Source organism: Trachinotus anak, unplaced genomic scaffold, assembly GCF_046630095.1.
Source record: "Trachinotus anak isolate AG129_WGS33_773 ecotype Australia unplaced genomic scaffold, CSIRO_AGI_Tana_v1 ptg000002l, whole genome shotgun sequence".
Lineage (NCBI taxonomy): Eukaryota > Metazoa > Chordata > Actinopteri > Carangiformes > Carangidae > Trachinotus > Trachinotus anak.
Window position 1 is genome coordinate 9,887,233 of NW_027273853.1, and position 15,354 is coordinate 9,902,586.

General features: G+C 38.7%; 1 protein-coding gene across 3 annotated transcripts in view; it reads right to left on the reverse strand.

Annotated features, from left to right (window-relative positions):
- Nucleotides 1–435: 435 nt before the first annotated feature.
- LOC139631251 (cGMP-inhibited 3',5'-cyclic phosphodiesterase 3A-like) overlaps nucleotides 436–15,354 on the reverse strand; it is a 71,992-nt gene continuing 57,073 nt past the window's right edge. Inside the window, exons 5-15 of one of the 3 annotated variants that reach the window (XR_011693339.1) lie at nucleotides 14,714–14,787; nucleotides 13,759–13,910; nucleotides 13,497–13,634; nucleotides 13,060–13,171; nucleotides 12,689–12,802; nucleotides 11,810–12,009; nucleotides 10,694–10,897; nucleotides 9,281–9,442; nucleotides 5,723–5,981; nucleotides 3,654–4,842; nucleotides 436–2,064 (exon numbers count right to left, since the gene is read on the reverse strand). Coding sequence is in view for 2 of the 3 variants with exons in the window: in XM_071495306.1 (XP_071351407.1) it covers nucleotides 4,529–4,842; nucleotides 5,723–5,981; nucleotides 9,281–9,442; nucleotides 10,694–10,897; nucleotides 11,810–12,009; nucleotides 12,689–12,802; nucleotides 13,060–13,171; nucleotides 13,497–13,634; nucleotides 13,759–13,910; nucleotides 14,714–14,787 (1,729 nt within the window). In the remaining variant the exon portion in view is untranslated. Of the gene's footprint in view, nucleotides 4,843–5,722; nucleotides 5,982–9,280; nucleotides 9,443–10,693; nucleotides 10,898–11,809; nucleotides 12,010–12,688; nucleotides 12,803–13,059; nucleotides 13,172–13,496; nucleotides 13,635–13,758; nucleotides 13,911–14,713; nucleotides 14,788–15,354 lie in introns of all 3 variants that reach the window. The other 2 variants (XM_071495320.1, XM_071495306.1) reach the window with 2 other exon arrangements.

Here is a 15,354-nt window from a genome sequence, read left to right on the forward strand (position 1 = left end):
GCAAGTATGTGTTTTATAACATTTATAAAATTAAAAGCCATGCAACACTGTGGTTTACAGTGATTTTAGAAAAGCTACCCTGCATCTTGTGGAGTATCTGTTGTGCCTCTAACCAATTCAGTATAGCTTAATATTTGATAATTGCACTTAAATAGCACTTTAAAATGATTAGGTGTTTGCTTTGATTGTTTCAGTCTCAACAACCCTAAAATAAATTTAAATACTTTTTTAAGATTTACAGATGATGATGCACTACTTGTGTCTTATTTCAGCTATTTGAGACAATTAAAAGGATTACAGAAAACCAAGTAGCTTATGATTAGCATGGCACCTAGAAGCTGATGAATGATTGCTTACCTTGTAGATATTAATATAAAACAGATTCTAGATATAAATCGATAGATGGAAAAGAAACACAACACATAGACACAGCGATACCACAGAAATTATAGTCTTGTAATTCAATGTATTCACATTACAACATCCACATGGTTCAGTTTGTGACAACTTCTAATGATCTTCAAATATATTCACTGTATGATACATAATACCAATATAGGCACTTCCAGTAAGTCTGGCAATATTGCAGCTACAGTATAGTGTCTAAATTACAAAATGGTAAAAATAAATAATGTATATCTAAAAGAGTTTTTGTAGTTTTAAAATTTCTTTACTGTACAGCATATATGTGTATTGTACAAAATGGAGCATCAACCTGCAAGGAAATTCATGACTTTACTTTCACAAATACTGTGTATTTGGACATATTCCTCCTTGTGTAAGTATTAGTACATGTGGTAAGTGCAAGGTACTAGTGAGAAGAAAGCAATTTAATTATTTAATCATGTGTCAACTATATAAAAATACTCATCTCATTTTTGTTTACATAATTGTAAAGCTTGTTTGGTTCCCATGGTTACAATTATGCTACATGTGTGAATACGTATGACAAATAAAACCAATTAACACATAAAAATACACTATCAAAACTGATATACTGTATCAGCTCAAATGTAAGTATTGACTTGAGACTGATGTGACTGGGGGAAAAAAATGCATGCATTGTCCAAAAAAAAAAAGAAAAAAAAAAAAAAAAAAAAGAATCATCAACAAATTAACACAGTGGACAGAATCTCATCACCTTCAAAGATGAGCGATATTTTGTGATATATGCTCTACTACTGTTGCCAGTGAGGATCTCAGATCTGCAGGCAAAGCAGTGCGTAGATCAAAGAGGAAGCGCAAGAAGAAATGTGCTATAGGGCCTTCTGTGAATAACAATTTCATCAAAGTATCCAAGAAGAATTGAAGAACTGCTAACTCGTCACCACCTCTACTTGTGAGTAGAAGTGATATCCCCCTCCTCTCAACAAATACAAGACAGGGTCACATTAGAGAGGCCAGTGGAAGAATTCAAATAGACACAGACACAAGCACACACTCGGTTACTCTCTCACACACACTATATCTATACATTCACAAAGCAGGAGCTGAACTGGAAACTAGAAATAAAAGTTACATTATCCCAATGAGTGATTCAAATGAAAATGTTTTTTCTAATTCTGGGCCACTCCTGTAGAGATGTCTGTGTTGAATCCAGTAGTTTTCCTCTAAAACATTGGTCATGGTCAGGTTTTTCAAAAGCTGAAGAAAACGTATCCACTCTCTCCATAATGATAATTATAGCTCATTAGGGATGAATTGCAGGCAACATAAAGAAAACAGATGGTATGTTGTATACAAGATACAATTGGTGAGGCAACACATGATTATTAGAGGCCAAAAAATTGTTCTGATTCAGTGGCTTATGACAATTCTGATTCAATACAGTGTTTGATTGTGAATGAGAGGAAATGATCTCTCTCTTCTCTCTTCTTTCTAATCAGTGGGTCAACCAATTACCTTCGACTCATGTGGACTAATCTGCAGTGGGCTGAGTTCCTCCTCCTTCTAACACAGACTGTAGCAGAGTCTGGGCAGCAGTTAACAGTCCATTATCGATGTAGTGTGCTGTTCACCACAGACAGGAACATTGTGTGATAATAGAGTATGTTAATGCAGGACCTGCAAGGATACAAGAACATGATGTCCTACACCTGCATCTTATAATGTAATTTCAATGGATCGTTCTGTCATATCCTATCTATGGGTTGTCGTGTGCTGTTCTGCCTTTTTATGATCAGTTCAAAGCAATAAGATTATGAACAAAAGCAGTGGTACAGTTTGAGATACTAACCCATAAGAGATTCAGATGTGCATGTAGGTCATGAGAACTTGAGAAGATTAGCAGTGGATAATTCATTGCATATTGCCTCACTGCACTTTATGTGACCGTAAGTTGACTCGACAACTCAGTGTAGATCACTTCACTAATTAAACCGAAGATCTACTTATGGTCTCTCATAAACGTTTTCTATGTAAATGTGCATTATTAAAGTAAAGTGGGATATTCATCTGAGACATAGCTACGTAACTGGTTTACCTAATGGCTTTGTCTTAGTTTAAAGCAGGGACTATCATGTGACTATGAGTTTCACAGAACACTGGAACATTTACCGTTCATCAAGCATCAGGTCCTGATCTTTACACGATTGTCATGTTATGCAGATCAGTGTTATTATATTGAATCACATTTACTCTCATCACATGTAGAAACATTTTTTATGTCTTTTGGAAATTCTCAGAAAGCTGTTTCACAGTTAAATGTGACTAAAACTACCATTCTCACCACTTTTTTTGTTGTTGTTTGCTTTTTTCTTAGTGATTATGAAGCAATGATGTTCAAAAATGTACATTATAGAGAGACAATGTGACAATGTCTGAATATAATCACATCGTACTACTAATGCAGTTATTTTCCACAATAAAAAAGTATCGGTGCACAACATTTTTGAGCCATTGTGGGGAAAAATGCACATGGACTGAGCATGAGTGATAAAACACTGGGCTATGGGAAATTCAAAATGACAACTTTGACACTTCAAAGTGTGAAATTGATTGATCACTCTTATCTTGGCCAATATTTATTGATCAAACTTAGCCTCAGAGACCTGTTTTGGGTCCCATCACCTTGCACCACTACTGTTATGAGAACATGAGCATGAGCTGAGGACGGGTCAGTGGACATGCACATTGCTCTTTTATCAACCATGACGAGATATTTATTTTGTGAAAAATGATTTCAGCTGAATAATTTCCCTGTATATCGTCACTGTATGATGCACTCTGAAGTCATGTCTTCTCTTGACGCTGACAGAATGAATATCTCCCTGAGGTGTCAGGAGAGGAATTCACAACTTACTGTCTTCACAGGTGAGACCAATGTTAACTTTAAATTTCAACAGTTGAGGGTTTCCTGAGGGTTAAAGGTCAGCATCATTTGCAGGCATTTACATAATGAGGATCAGTAAGTGTAGAGTATAACGCAGCAGACTGAACCCAAATACATAGTCAATGAGTCAAGAATTGCTAGAAAAGACAAAAGGGCACTGTATTGTTTAGTCTGCCTATGGCCATTTTAAAAATAACTTACTGAGATTATATATTTAATCTATTTAGGGGATTTTGTGTAATAGATTAATCTTTCTGAATGCATGTTGTTTTCCATTTTATTTCCCTAACACTGTGTGGCTTTCAGTGTCTGCTATATTTACCTTGGGAATGGAGACCAGAGATGGCACATTTAAGACGTAATCTGCTGACTTTGTCTATGTCCTCTGCAAAAGAATTGTGCATATAAGCTCATTAGTTTAAACACACACACACACACACACACACACACACACACACACACACACACACACACACACAGATCCACGCACACATACAGAGTGTAAAGAGCCTCAAGTCTCTCTCCTTAAATTAATATGGCTACACTGAATGGCATAAAGTACTTAATTTGGCAACAAATGCTAAACATAAAATGCATTACGGTTTGTGTTTTTATGCTAAAGCCCATGGGTGAGTGATTAATTTTGGCAGAAGTTGAAAGGAAGAAAGATACACCAATGTTCCTCATTTGATTGACTCCCTTTACAATCCATATATAGAAAAAAAACATATTATGGCCCACGTGAGACCTCAAAAACTCTTGCTAAAATTGAAACACAAGTACAAGTAACTGTGATGTCTATATATAATTGCATTCTGAAAATAATTATGTATAAATTGGCAGCAAAGTTCTGCAGTCCTGTGTTACCACAATAGGTTGAGGTCTGTGCAACCAGTCTTCCTCTTCTCTTGACAGTAGCAAAAGAGTCTGTATCCCAAAGTACACGAAGAATCCCGTATTGCAATATGGAAAGCTCCTTTAAATGTTTGGTGAAACCAGATATTCAGATAAAATGTGTAAAGCACAAATTTTCCCACCCTGTTTTTTTCTGTATAGGCACACATTTCCCAAACATCTACAGTGTTGTGTCTAAGTGATGTGCTGGCAAAAACAGGAGTCAATTGATAAGGATAAGAAACAAAGAAGTACTTTTTCACGTCCTTGCCCTGACTGATGCCATATTTCCCATGGGCTCTTTCACTGTGGGTCCCCCTCCTCTAGTTCCTCTGGAGGTTTAGATTCTTCCTGCGGGGACACAGGCCACTCTGGTTCCTCCACTCCCTCCTCTGGATCCTCTCCTTCTACCAGCTCCTCTCTGCTGCCTGGCTCCTCTTCTTCTTCATGAATAGCCAGAATAGGCTCAGCTACATTGTTTAAATGGACAGACTCTGCTCCTTGGCCCTGTTTCTGGGCCTCCTCTGCAATCACCTTCTTCCACATCTCGTGGTTCTCTAGCAGGTGCTGCGTGATCTGACAAAACACTTTCCTCCTCTTCTTGGGAGCTGCTTTCTCTGAAAAAAACAAAAACAAAACTTCATTAAAAACTTTTTGATGACTGTTTTTGCAGAACCTGAACTTAAAATGAACACACAATAGCAGTAATTTATCACTAAAGACATATGATAAACACAGTGCGTCTAGCTGCTACAAAGCAATCTGTTTTGTGTCAGAAACTGTTGTCACCTGTGGCCTTTCTGAACGGGGTTGCACACATCTGTACCAAAGCAGCTTCGAACATCTTTATTGTCGTTTACATGTGCTTTAGATTCTTTTCTGTAGTTATCTGACTTCAAACTAGAAACCATAGATGGCAAAACTTTGCATAATCAGCAGTATTGGTTACCAGAGCCACTTCATATTTCCTAATGACATGTAGCACAATGGATTATTGTCTAATACCTGCAATCATACTGACTGTCACTAGTTGTGTTGTTTAAAGAAACTGATGTAAAACATTATATTTAATAGTTCATTCATTGATAGAAATATTAAACCTGAAGTGTGAATATGTTGGATAAATTATAAATATATTGCACACAATATATTTCATGTCATTTCAGAGGCTTACTATAAAAACTCATTCCTTTGACTTTACAATGAATTGTCAACAGCATTTATATTATATTCTGATCAGAGACTTAGTCATTCATTTTTAAACTGTAATCTAACAAAATCTGCTAAATCTTTTTTTAACCACTGGTCAAAACTGTGAATGTCCTGCAGTACTGTATATTATATTGTATAATCAAATCCAAACAAATGTTTAAATGGCAATTTAAATAGCAAACAAATGAATACCAAACCAGGCAGTCTAGGCAAGCTTTCTGATTGCTTCCATTTTATGCTTTTGCTGCTACTTCAGGTTCATACTTTTGTTTTGGAAGTGCTTACGTGATGCCTCTGAGCTGGTGGATGCATCTTCCTCTGCAGTGTCCTCCTCATCCTCTTCCTCATTCTCTGTGATCTCTGGCTCCTCTGCCTCTGGGTTGGGCTCCACCCATCGTCCAGGCACGAGGCAGGCTGAGTCATAAGAGTTGCACAATGGTCCCACAATGTGTGTGATGAACGATTCCTGGAGCTTGGCTAGCTGCGGCGCTGCTCTGTCCATGAAGGGGCTGACAGGAAGGCCCAGGCTGGACTCCTCATCGCCCTACATAAAGCATTACCCACATTAGTACAAAATCATCAGCAGCTGAATGAATGCCATGAATCACATTCCAGTACTTTTTTTTTAAAATTTTTATCATTTTGAGTCATAATAGTGTAAGAATTTGAAGTTTGGTGTTGACTGCATCAGAGGGGGGAAACCAAAGACAATCACTTAGTGCAACAGGTGGAACAAAGGAGGGAAGCTGAAAGCTGCACATAGACCAGAAGTTCATACTGGTCATACTGGTTCTTAAGCCATATTGATTTTAATTCTAGCCAGCTAGTTAATGACTATTTCACATCTGGGATGCCAAGTGAATGCACTTAAGTCAGCATCACTCTGTGTCCAGGCCAGGATGAGATGCTCTTAGTATAACCTTGATTGCTGAGTCCTTGTTCCAAGCCCTTACCTTCCTGCCTGGAGAGAGACTAAAGTGTAAACGAATCAGAGCAGGGAGAGGAACTGGTCACCTGATAACATGATAACATTTATTTTACATAAAACCTTGGTAACACTTATCTAACAGGTCTCTAAGAACCACGATAGAAAAATATTACAGACAGATAATAAGTAATAATGAGTGGTCTTTGGTTCTATTGATTTCCAGTGGCATTTTCTTCAAAGTACTTCACATTTAAACCCAAGGATTATTACTACCCGTACATTTATTCATCATTTAGAGACAATTTTCTATAGCTACATGTTAAATGGTATACTTACCTGTAGATAAATGTGTTGGTGCACACTGACTAAATGACTCAGGACTGTAGCTGGATAATGATTGGAAATAATTAACCGAAAATATAAGAAGTGAACAGCATCTCTGTGTTCCCTATATTTAGTATATAACTACATAGTCATTTACAGGAACCTTCCCACAGAATTTCTAGGAAATTATTTAAAAAAAAAAAGTGTTTACAATGATTACTGTCAGGTTGTACATAAAACACACGCTAACATTTGAATTGTGCCCATGAAAGTCGTTTACACAAAGGCCTAAAAACACAGGGGGATAGTGGGAAGAATGAGGGGCAGCAGCATGTAAGCAGTCAATGACATCTGTATGGCTTGAAATGAACAACAGCTATAGCGAGGTTTCCTGGTTGCCTTGGTGACTGACCCCAAATGTCATCCCATACTCTATACTAAACAATGCCTCTGTTCCTGCATTGAGCTGCCAATGTAATTCACAATGAGCATCATCTAAAGATGGGATTTCAGACGGATATGCAATTTGACAGAATTTCCTGATGGTGACAGGTGAACAGATATAAATGGGAGGCAAAAACAAGAAGAAGAAGAGGAGCTCAGAGATCCAGCTGTCACCATGACTACATCCTAAACCAAGTTTAGAAGCATTACAAGGTTAGCTTTCCCAAATTAATGTCTCATATGTTTTCATTTATTTAAAAAACAGTGTTTTGAATACAATGGCCAGATGTTTTCTCACTCAGCTATTCAAATGAACACAATTAGCTGTTCATCTCTGGAATACAGGCGTATTCCTGTAAGACCAGAGATTTACCAAGTATTACAATACAGCTTCAAGACACATCTCTGCTCACACATCCTAATCAGTTTCAGAAAGCCTCACAGAACAAATCTGATCCTCATGGCTCTGTCAGCATGTTTTCTTGTGCTCCATGACAAAGTGTTTGTGTATGTGTATGACACTGTGTAGGCTTTCTATACAAGCCTGAACATGTAAGTAATATTGCTTTGCTGCTTCTTTCGTTGTCGGACTCTCGGGGCTGTCAGTGTAATCAGAGGATGCTCCACCTGAATGACAGTTGCCTGGGCACCCTGCTTGCGTCATCATATCTAGCAGCACTAAAACCATTGTCACCAAAGAGAATTTCTCCTATAATACTCCTGCTCCCTGTGTCTCCCCCCTTAGACCTCAGAGTGGCTTGTAACAAGCTGGTTGTGTCAACTAACTGAAGTAGCAGAGCACATTAGGGCCTGAGGATTTTGTGCCTTACCCAGAGGCAATTTGCAGCCATTTGGTGCCAAGGGACATACTGTAACAAAGGTCACAGCAGGTGGCATTAGGCTTAAGCCATTACTAGATTCTGTTGCAGCAGCACTGTACAATAAATAAATAAATTCACATGTTGAAAACATACATGTGAATCCTTATCACCATTATCACAGCAAAAACTAACAGACACCTTTACTGTGTAAATACCATGTCAATTTATAATGGAAAAGCAGAACACATAACTGAACAGATACATAAATCTTCTCATTTATTATGACAGCTCCTCACACGATAGCGGCTCAGAGGGAGCACGGGCATTAATACCTCAATATGTCACAGAGATTGAATGAAAAATGAATTGAGGAGCGTAAAGTCACTCAAGCTCAAAACCCCAAATCTATGTTGAGGAAAAAATAAAGAGGGGAGGGGGAGTGTACTTCAGCTTCTGTACTTGTTTGTGTGGGTGTTGAGACAAAACAGAGTGACTGTTCGAAACACACAGCACGCTATCAGGAGTCATTCGGTCCTGTTTGTCTGCTCTCTGTCTGTTCTCTGTTTCAAAGACTTGAAATATATTTACTTCCTGTGTGTGTGTTTGTGTGTGTGTGTGTGTGTGTTTGTCTCCCGTGTGATCTGAAGAACAAGGACATTTTGCATAGACAGGACATTCTGGCTGCTGCCAGGGTCTGATTAAGGTGAAGGATCAGAGATTAGTTTGAGTTTGTGTGTGTTAGGGTCAGGACAGGTTAGGACAGGTATTTTAAAATTAAGGTAAGGCATATCGTTGTGGTTACATTTTGTCTTGCACTGTCTTGAATTGAGTTTTGTCAGTGACAACTATATGTTTAGTTTTTAGATCATATTATATGCTCCAGCTGCCAGGACTTTATATGATACTGTGTTTAAAGCTGTTGAAAATATTCCTTCTTTACTGAACTGACAAGATGTCGGAATAAAATAGGCCACAGGTCAGCAGTGAGTTCTGCCGGGACGACAGATTGTGCAAGTACTGATTGTTCGGGAAACAACACAGGCGCAGATACAGGCCTAAGTTTTGAATTATTTAGATGGATGGAATATTAGTGTTATATTCTTCTTACCATAACTTCAGTGATGACAGGGGTCACTAGAAGAAGCACTAATATATATTTTATATTAACATGTAAAAGTTAAAAGTAAAATGATAAATTTTATTTATCTTTTTAAATAAAATTTACCCCACCCCCCTTCCCCCAACATACAAACATGACAGTTCATTATTTGTCAGTTTAGCAAATACAAACAAGGTCTCAGTTCCCATCAGAGCTGGTTCACACACCTGTTCATAGAACTCGTTGACTATGCCCTCTGTCCACTGCAGATGCAGGTCCTTGCACTTCAGAGGCCCATTGATGTCAGCCAGTTTAATGCACATCTGGCACACCAGCAACCTGTCATTCTCGTTGGACCAGTCGATACCTGTGGATGGATCGTCGCCCACCTAGAGGATCAACAAATGGACACGTTGACATTTAGCATGTTGCCGAACACAGCGTGTGGTTTGTAGATATTATGTAAATGTGAGGCCATTAATCTGCTGTTCAAAGATTGTGTTTGCCTAGAGGGTTGATTACTCAGTGAGAAGACACACAGCAACACTGGAGTACAACAAGGAGTTAAGCCTTTTTACATGTAGCTTCTCCCTCTATTATGAAGCGCATAAGCATGTGAAATGTGGTGAAAAGTGATTTATGTAACAATAACTGTGCTTCAAATAGGTTGTGACCACTTTCAGTTTCTGTAAGATGTGACTATATATGAAGTTCTCTGGATTGAATCTGTGAAAGTTTTGATTATTAACTAATTTCAAGGATCATGGCAGCACTCTCACACGTGAAGTTAAAGCTTGCACTGATCTAAACAAAGTTCAAACTAATTCATTATTTGTATTTAAGCTTAGAGTTTTTTCATTCTAACTTAATAACCGAGGAAATTGAGGAGGTCAAGCGCAAAACTTGATGGGTACTTCACAGAAAGCTAATTTGCTTCCAGGAAGAGCAGAGCAGATTGCACTACAGTGAGAAACACTGCTGTTACTTTTGCTGCCAGGCCAGCAAGCTCAGTGTTAGCTGACAGGCCCTGGCCCTCGAGCACCACCACTGAATTAATACTCACAACGGAAAAACCCAAGACCCTAAAACCTAAAGCCAACATTCAGTCTGCACTTAAACAAGTTATTGAAAAGCAGCAGGGTGCTTTGTATTGCACCCTGTAAACTGTTGACTTGAACTGAGCATATTGCAAGTGCTGCAGTGTTATGCACAAACAGACTTGTTCCTTGAAGAGCACTGGACATTTCATTTTCAATGCAGCTAATATTAAGAGATAAGGTATGACTGTATGAGGAAGTCACCCCTTAAGAATACACTTACTTAGCCAAACTTAACAAACAACATACACTAAAAAAAATGAAAAATACTCCCACCAAGTCCCCCAGACATTTCATTATTTCCAAAGAACTATTTAACTTAAACTTTTCACTTCATATCTGTGGATAGGTATTCATAACCCAGTGTTGACACTGGCTTAAAATCATCATTAAAATCACTTATGTTAAAGGTAAATAAAAGAATCAGAGAAGTTACTAAAAAGTTTACAAGGGATTTAATCACCATATCCATAAACTCTCCTGATCTAAAGGTCTCATCTTTTCGATGCCTGATGTAGAGAAACTTTCTTTTTTTAGAACTACCTTCGCATTGAACTCAGCTAGGAAGTCAAAGTGCTTCTTCAGATCAGTGGCCAGTATGGCCTCAATGACCAGGAAACGGAAACGCTTGAACTCCACATGGTCCAGGTTGACGAGGAAGTTGTACTCTGGCCGTGACATGAAGAGGTTCCAGGCTGAGGCAGCGTGGTGGTTTTCCAGAACGGAACGATCATTGTAGAGCACTGCCTGTGAACACACACAAACACTTTATATTTACAATAGACATGTACAAAAATATTTATATATGAATCCATCAATCCTGCACAAACAGTACTAAACAAGAGGTAAAAGATATATAAAACGTGAAATTAGATAATGTAGATGATCCAAATGTAGCTCTCAGAAGTTACTACAACTATACTACTACATTTCAGGGGCAAAGACTGTACTTTTTACTTCACTACATTTGTTGAATAACTTTAGTTACCAGTTAATTTGCAGACCAGATTAATAATATAAAACATAATCAACAAATAGATTTAATGAATGAAATTAGATAAAACTTTATTGATCCTTTTGGGAAATTCATGCTTCCCAGAAATCTATTAAGTAAATAAAATTATCCTTTGCCAGCTGCAACCATAACAATATAAAAAACTAATGCTTCAATATTTATGATTTAATAATGTCATATATATTAACCTGAACTGGGTTATTCTGCATAATGAGTATCTTTACTTCTGGTACTTTGAGTATATTTAGGTGTTAATAGTAACTCATACTTTTACTTACTAACAGAATCCGTCTATACTGAAAGAAATGGGAAAACCACAAACTGTAATGCTTTCAAAGTTATGTCAATAAAATTAGGGCCACTGTACTATACTGCTGCTCTCTGACATATCCTTCAGTATCATGACACGATGTTCCTTCAGCTGTAGGAGATTTGATAAGACAGAAAACACAGTCTCCATCCAGACAAAACTGTACATTTCCAAGCTCATGACTTGTCAACGTCTGACAAGCGTTGAGGAGTTTTTCCGACACAGTTTGTCAGTGAAAATTGAGTGTGTAACAGTAAATCAGGCAAATGGAGTGGTGTGTACTTTGATCTAAATCAGCTACTGATCTACACTATAGACTGATTAACATGAGTACCTGTGGGGCGCTGGTGGCCACAAGGAAAGCGTTGGTCCGCCCAGGGTGGTCGTAGTCGTGCATTGCGGCAGCCACATAAAGGGCCATGAGCTCCAGAGCAGGTATGAGGCCTGACAGGCAGCCATAACCATCCTCTGACACAGTGTAGGTCTTTGAAACCAGGAAGCCCATATGACTGTGTGTTATTCCGCTGTCGGAGTCTAACCAAAGGGGAACGGACAGTGAGGAGGGTGAAGAGCAGGGTGGCAGAATTTACACAAACACATACTGTACTTTCATGTGCATATGCCTAAATACACACAGATGTACTCTAGAGCACATACGCACGCACACACACACACACACACACACACACACACACACACACACACACACACAAAAGCACAGTTGAGCATTCAAATCCACTTATATGTGGATCAAAGGGATGGCCCCAGTAAGGCATACAAATGAGGTTATGGAAATATGGGTGAGAGGGAACTCTAATCTGCCTTTAATTTCATGCTGTTCTAGACTTCAAATAGTGTTTGATACGTAAATGCAAGTGCCAAAAGCCTGAGTAAGATAAGACAAACTGGGAGTAGGATAAGAACACACACTCCTGCAGGTTTGACTCTCTGACATTAATGAGATGGCTCACAGTGAAGCTGCAGGCAGATGGAAAAATCTAAATATAAAGGTCTGGCCTCGTTATAGAAAATCTTAACAGTCACAAATGGCTTAACAAAAGTTGGAAAACCTGTACATTGAAGCAATGGGAGCTCATTTGTTCTTATGAGGACGAATAAATGTCTTAACACACTTGGATTGACCTGCTCACATTCACACCAGCACCCCCACCAGGTCATTCAAATGTCTGCATGCGTGCACTAACGAACACACCTGAGTCACTGGCAGAGCCGTGGTCAGTGATGAGGCTGGGCAGACCAGGCACAGCCTGCGTGGTGAGGTACCAGACTGCATGAAGCACATCTGTGGCGTGGACCCTGTTGTGATCTGGGTCAGGGAAGAAAACAAGTCCATTCAGTGTGTGTAATCTTCTCCACCAGGGTGCACTGTTGGGCTGCTCATGCATCTTGTAACAACATAAAGGCTGCTATGCATTAACACGGCAAAAAAAAAAAAACAAAAAAAAAAAAACTGTATGACATTTCCCTCTAGTGGCTGGTTTTGTTGTTACAGCTGCGAACAAGAGGTCGGATAAACTGAAGTGAAATGAAAAACATAAGATGGAAAGAGATGTTGGAGCTTACATGGTATGTCTCTATAACCATTCTCAAGGGCATGGAAGTAGTTCATGAATTCTTTTACAGGGATCTTAAAGGTCTCAAACAGGCCAGTGTCTTCAAAGAGCCTGTAGGAGACCTGAAACACAAAAATCAAATTGTCAGAGAGTCTGTGAACACGACCAGGTAATCAACATATCACAAGTAATAAAACTGGAATAAAAAAATAATGTAACTGTAGAACTGTAGGTATATATATATATATATATATATATATATATATATATATATATATATATATATATATATATATATATATATATACATATATACACACACGTTGTGTATTATATCTTTCTGTCTTCATTTATGAATGCAAAGAAACATAATGTTACTAAGTATCTCAGCAGTTTGTGTTGCTTTTAAGGGCCATTCAGCAAACAGTCACTGTCACTGATGCTCACCTGACTGAGGATCCGTCCACATTTCCCATTGGTCTTCTCCATCAAGCTGAAGATGGGGAAGTTCCAATTGTTTAGCTGACTCATCAGAGGCTCTACGTCCTCCATTATTAACGGCTCTGGAGCCAGAATTGGTTTGTCCTGCACAAATGACATGCATTTGTAAATAATGTATGCTGACCTTTTGTTGTGCTTCATTAACAGAGTTATATTTTATGCGAGGCTACTGATGTGACTGACGGCAGCCTGTCTGGCCTCACTCTACCTCAGGAGGTATTAGTGGGTGGAGGATGACATTCTGGGCAGGGTTTTTTCCTTCCTCTGTGTCCTCCTCTGTATGTGCTACATCACTGCTGTCACTGTGGTTGGCTTCGTGGGTGCTGTCATAGTCTGATGACACAACCACTTGGTCCTCTGCTGGTAAAAGGAAAAACAAAGAGTTGTGACACTGCTGCCTGAGGGAAAATCCACTGTTAATCTCCTTCAACAGATTCATATCAGCAGGTATTTTCAGGGTGGTGAGTTCACTTCTCTGGTATATCCACTTCCCCTAATCCCAGTTTATTAGAGCTGGTTATTTTTTGCAATTCTCAAAATGAAAGTCCCAGAGATGGTGAGTGCTCTTGTTCATTAACACTTTGTGCAGTGCGGTGATTGCTGCCACGCCTCCAACCTAAAACATGTCTGGTGGTGGCTGCACTGCTTTATATTCTGTGAGTCTGTATCATCAGAGAAACTGGTGTTTCTGCATTTCCACTGCTGGATTTCTTACTGAGTGGTTATTGCAAATTGGTGAATGTGTTAAGAATTTCTTGGACTGAGACAAAAATCTGATGTTTACCCTCGGGTGAACAGGATTATTATCTTGAAGTATGTATGGAGAAACAAAAAAAGAAAGCGATCCAGACATGCAAGATACATTGGAAATACCTGCTTACATTTGCAGTATAACACCAAAACAAAACAGACCAAACGTGGGACAGTCATTTGTTTGTTTGGAGTTTTATAGGTATATGTGTATATGTATGTATAGATAGGTGAATAGTATAGGGCGGAGAGAATATGTCTACTGTATATATTAGGCTCCTATATGAGTACACTGTAATTGGTGCAGTCTCAGAGGGAGAGAGAAACACTGCACTATTTGCCCAAAACCACTCTTCCATGCTGCATGGAGGCAGTGGTGGTGGTGTTAGAAAGAACAAAGACTGAGAGCATACCTGACCGTGGTATCCTGTCTCCCTTGTCTATGGAGCCCTCCCCATGGCTCAGTCTGATGTATGGTCTCCCACAGCTGTGGAAAAGAGGAGTTTCACAAGTCAGAGATAAAGTACAAAGGATGCTTCATTTAACTCCACAATACATGACATTCCCTGTTGTCATACTGTGATATTTGCAGCTGGTGCTGTGTTGATTCTTCAACTACTGCATATATGTGTCAGAATGAATCAATTTCAATGATTTTTAAAGAAGAAAATGTTCAGCTTTGTGCCACAGACTTAAAACTGAAAGACACAGTTAAATGTCAAAAATAACAACATACGATCTGCTGCTCTGAGATTTGCAACCAAATGTCTATTTCATCAACTCATGTACTAATCAAATACAAGAATATGTTTTTAGTTTTTGTAGTATAAGATGAAATTAATTGTTCTTGTGAGTACGTTTGGTGGTCGTCATGGTATTGGTTATTCTACAGGGCAGGGCAGAGTGTTAAAAAACAATCCAGACCCCAAAATCAACACAAAAATGTGAAAATAAAGACACTGAGGGGCAAATGCAGAACAGTACTTGTATGTTTGCTTGTAGAAAACAAAAAGTGCAAATCCCTGGTGCCTGTAGCTGTGCCAAAGAATTGGGA